A 1,384-nucleotide genomic window follows, 5' to 3' on the forward strand; every position below is an offset into this window, starting at 1 on the left:
CTCATGGTTAACTGACAAGGCAACAACGTGGGGAGGCAGTATACCGACTGTACCTTGTAACAGGGTTAGTAGAGCATGCTGCCACCAGAAAACAACTACACACAGCATGCATCCCCAGCACACTTTGAGACGCAGCATGCAATTCCAATTCAATCCGCGCAATTTACCTCATTTGCACTCTGCCGATAAATCTTTCTCTTTCGCTTTAAACTACCCAAAGTATTTTCCAAAAGCCCCTGGCAGCGCCTCCAAAAGTTTTTACAGGCAGAAGATTGAGGCACAGTGGGCTGAGGGAGAAAATGGGGAAAAAGGAAGATATGAAGGCCAAAGGAGAGGGAGGAATGAACAGCAGCAGACAGTCTAGGAGGGAGATCCCATGCATGTCATTACAGAGAATGAATGTTACTGAATTGTCCTTCAAGAACAGCAATAAATATCATTTGTTTCAGTACTTTTGGGGAAGAAATGTGTGTAGCCAGTAATGCCTGTACTCTGTAATGATGTTTCGTGACTTCTAGAGTGAAGTGATGAATGCGTTTCTCACCCTGTGGACAGGCTCAGAGGTGTCCTCCACTACCTCATCAGTCCTAGCAGGTGGGTCAAGCAACTGAACTTGGCTGTCCCCTGTGTTACCAAAGCTAAGGATGAGGTTGACCGTGCCCCCTAGAGTGGGGCTGTTTGGCTCTTTGAGGACCACAATGGAGGGTTTGGGAGACTCTGAGGAGGAAGCCTCGCCCCCACGTGGTCCGATACTGTTCATGACCTCGTACCCATCCTCTATCTTCTTCTCCTCCTGTTGTCCGGTTTGTCTGGGCAGGAGGGATGAGGATTGGCTGTCTCCTGCTGCCTTTAATTTGTCTTCATCAATGCTGATGACTGGGGACTGATGGGACTGGTAGGCCTCCAGCTCAGGAGCTAAACTCTGTTTAGGAAGCCATGAAAGAAAGAATTAACAAATATGTACATTGGTAGAAAATTATTCAATCTATAGCACCAATGTTTTATTTACGATAGCAGGAAACATTTTAAACAAGACACTAGCATTGTTTCCCCCACTCTTCATCAAAAGCCTGTCTTCATCTTTCAGTCCTTCATTTTTGAGGTTTTGTGATTTATTATGTGATTATTATGATTTTGTGGTTTATTAGTTGTTTTACTTTTCAAACTTTAAAAAAACAAACAAACCTTGATTTGTTAAATATGACACTGTACACAAAGGGCACAATTCTGTCCAAGTCTATCCCTACAATAGGTGCCTTTCTGCTCATGTACCTCTGTTAATGGGGAGTACATTGTGGCCTCAGAGTAAATGTTATCTTGGGAAGGCTCCTGTCTGCTCTTCTTGTGAAGCCACTGTTGTTTCTGAGCCCTCCAATGCACCAAG

General features: G+C 44.4%; 1 protein-coding gene across 1 annotated transcript; it reads right to left on the bottom strand.

Moving 5' to 3' along the window:
- Positions 1-29: 29 nt before the first annotated feature.
- LOC147820022 (uncharacterized) lies at positions 30-1,378 on the bottom strand. The gene is made up of 3 exons (XM_087178464.1): positions 1,273-1,378; positions 545-922; positions 30-287 (listed from the first exon to the last, which is right to left on the bottom strand). Exons 1-3 carry the CDS (start codon positions 1,291-1,293, stop codon positions 150-152), a joined length of 537 nt encoding a protein of 178 aa, XP_087034590.1. The 5' UTR covers positions 1,294-1,378; the 3' UTR covers positions 30-149.
- Positions 1,379-1,384: the final 6 nt, after the last annotated feature.

This window comes from Seriola lalandi, unplaced genomic scaffold (assembly GCF_002814215.2).
Source record: "Seriola lalandi dorsalis isolate HSWRI2012SDOR001 ecotype SW California unplaced genomic scaffold, Sedor1 jcf7180002005241, whole genome shotgun sequence".
Lineage (NCBI taxonomy): Eukaryota > Metazoa > Chordata > Actinopteri > Carangiformes > Carangidae > Seriola > Seriola lalandi.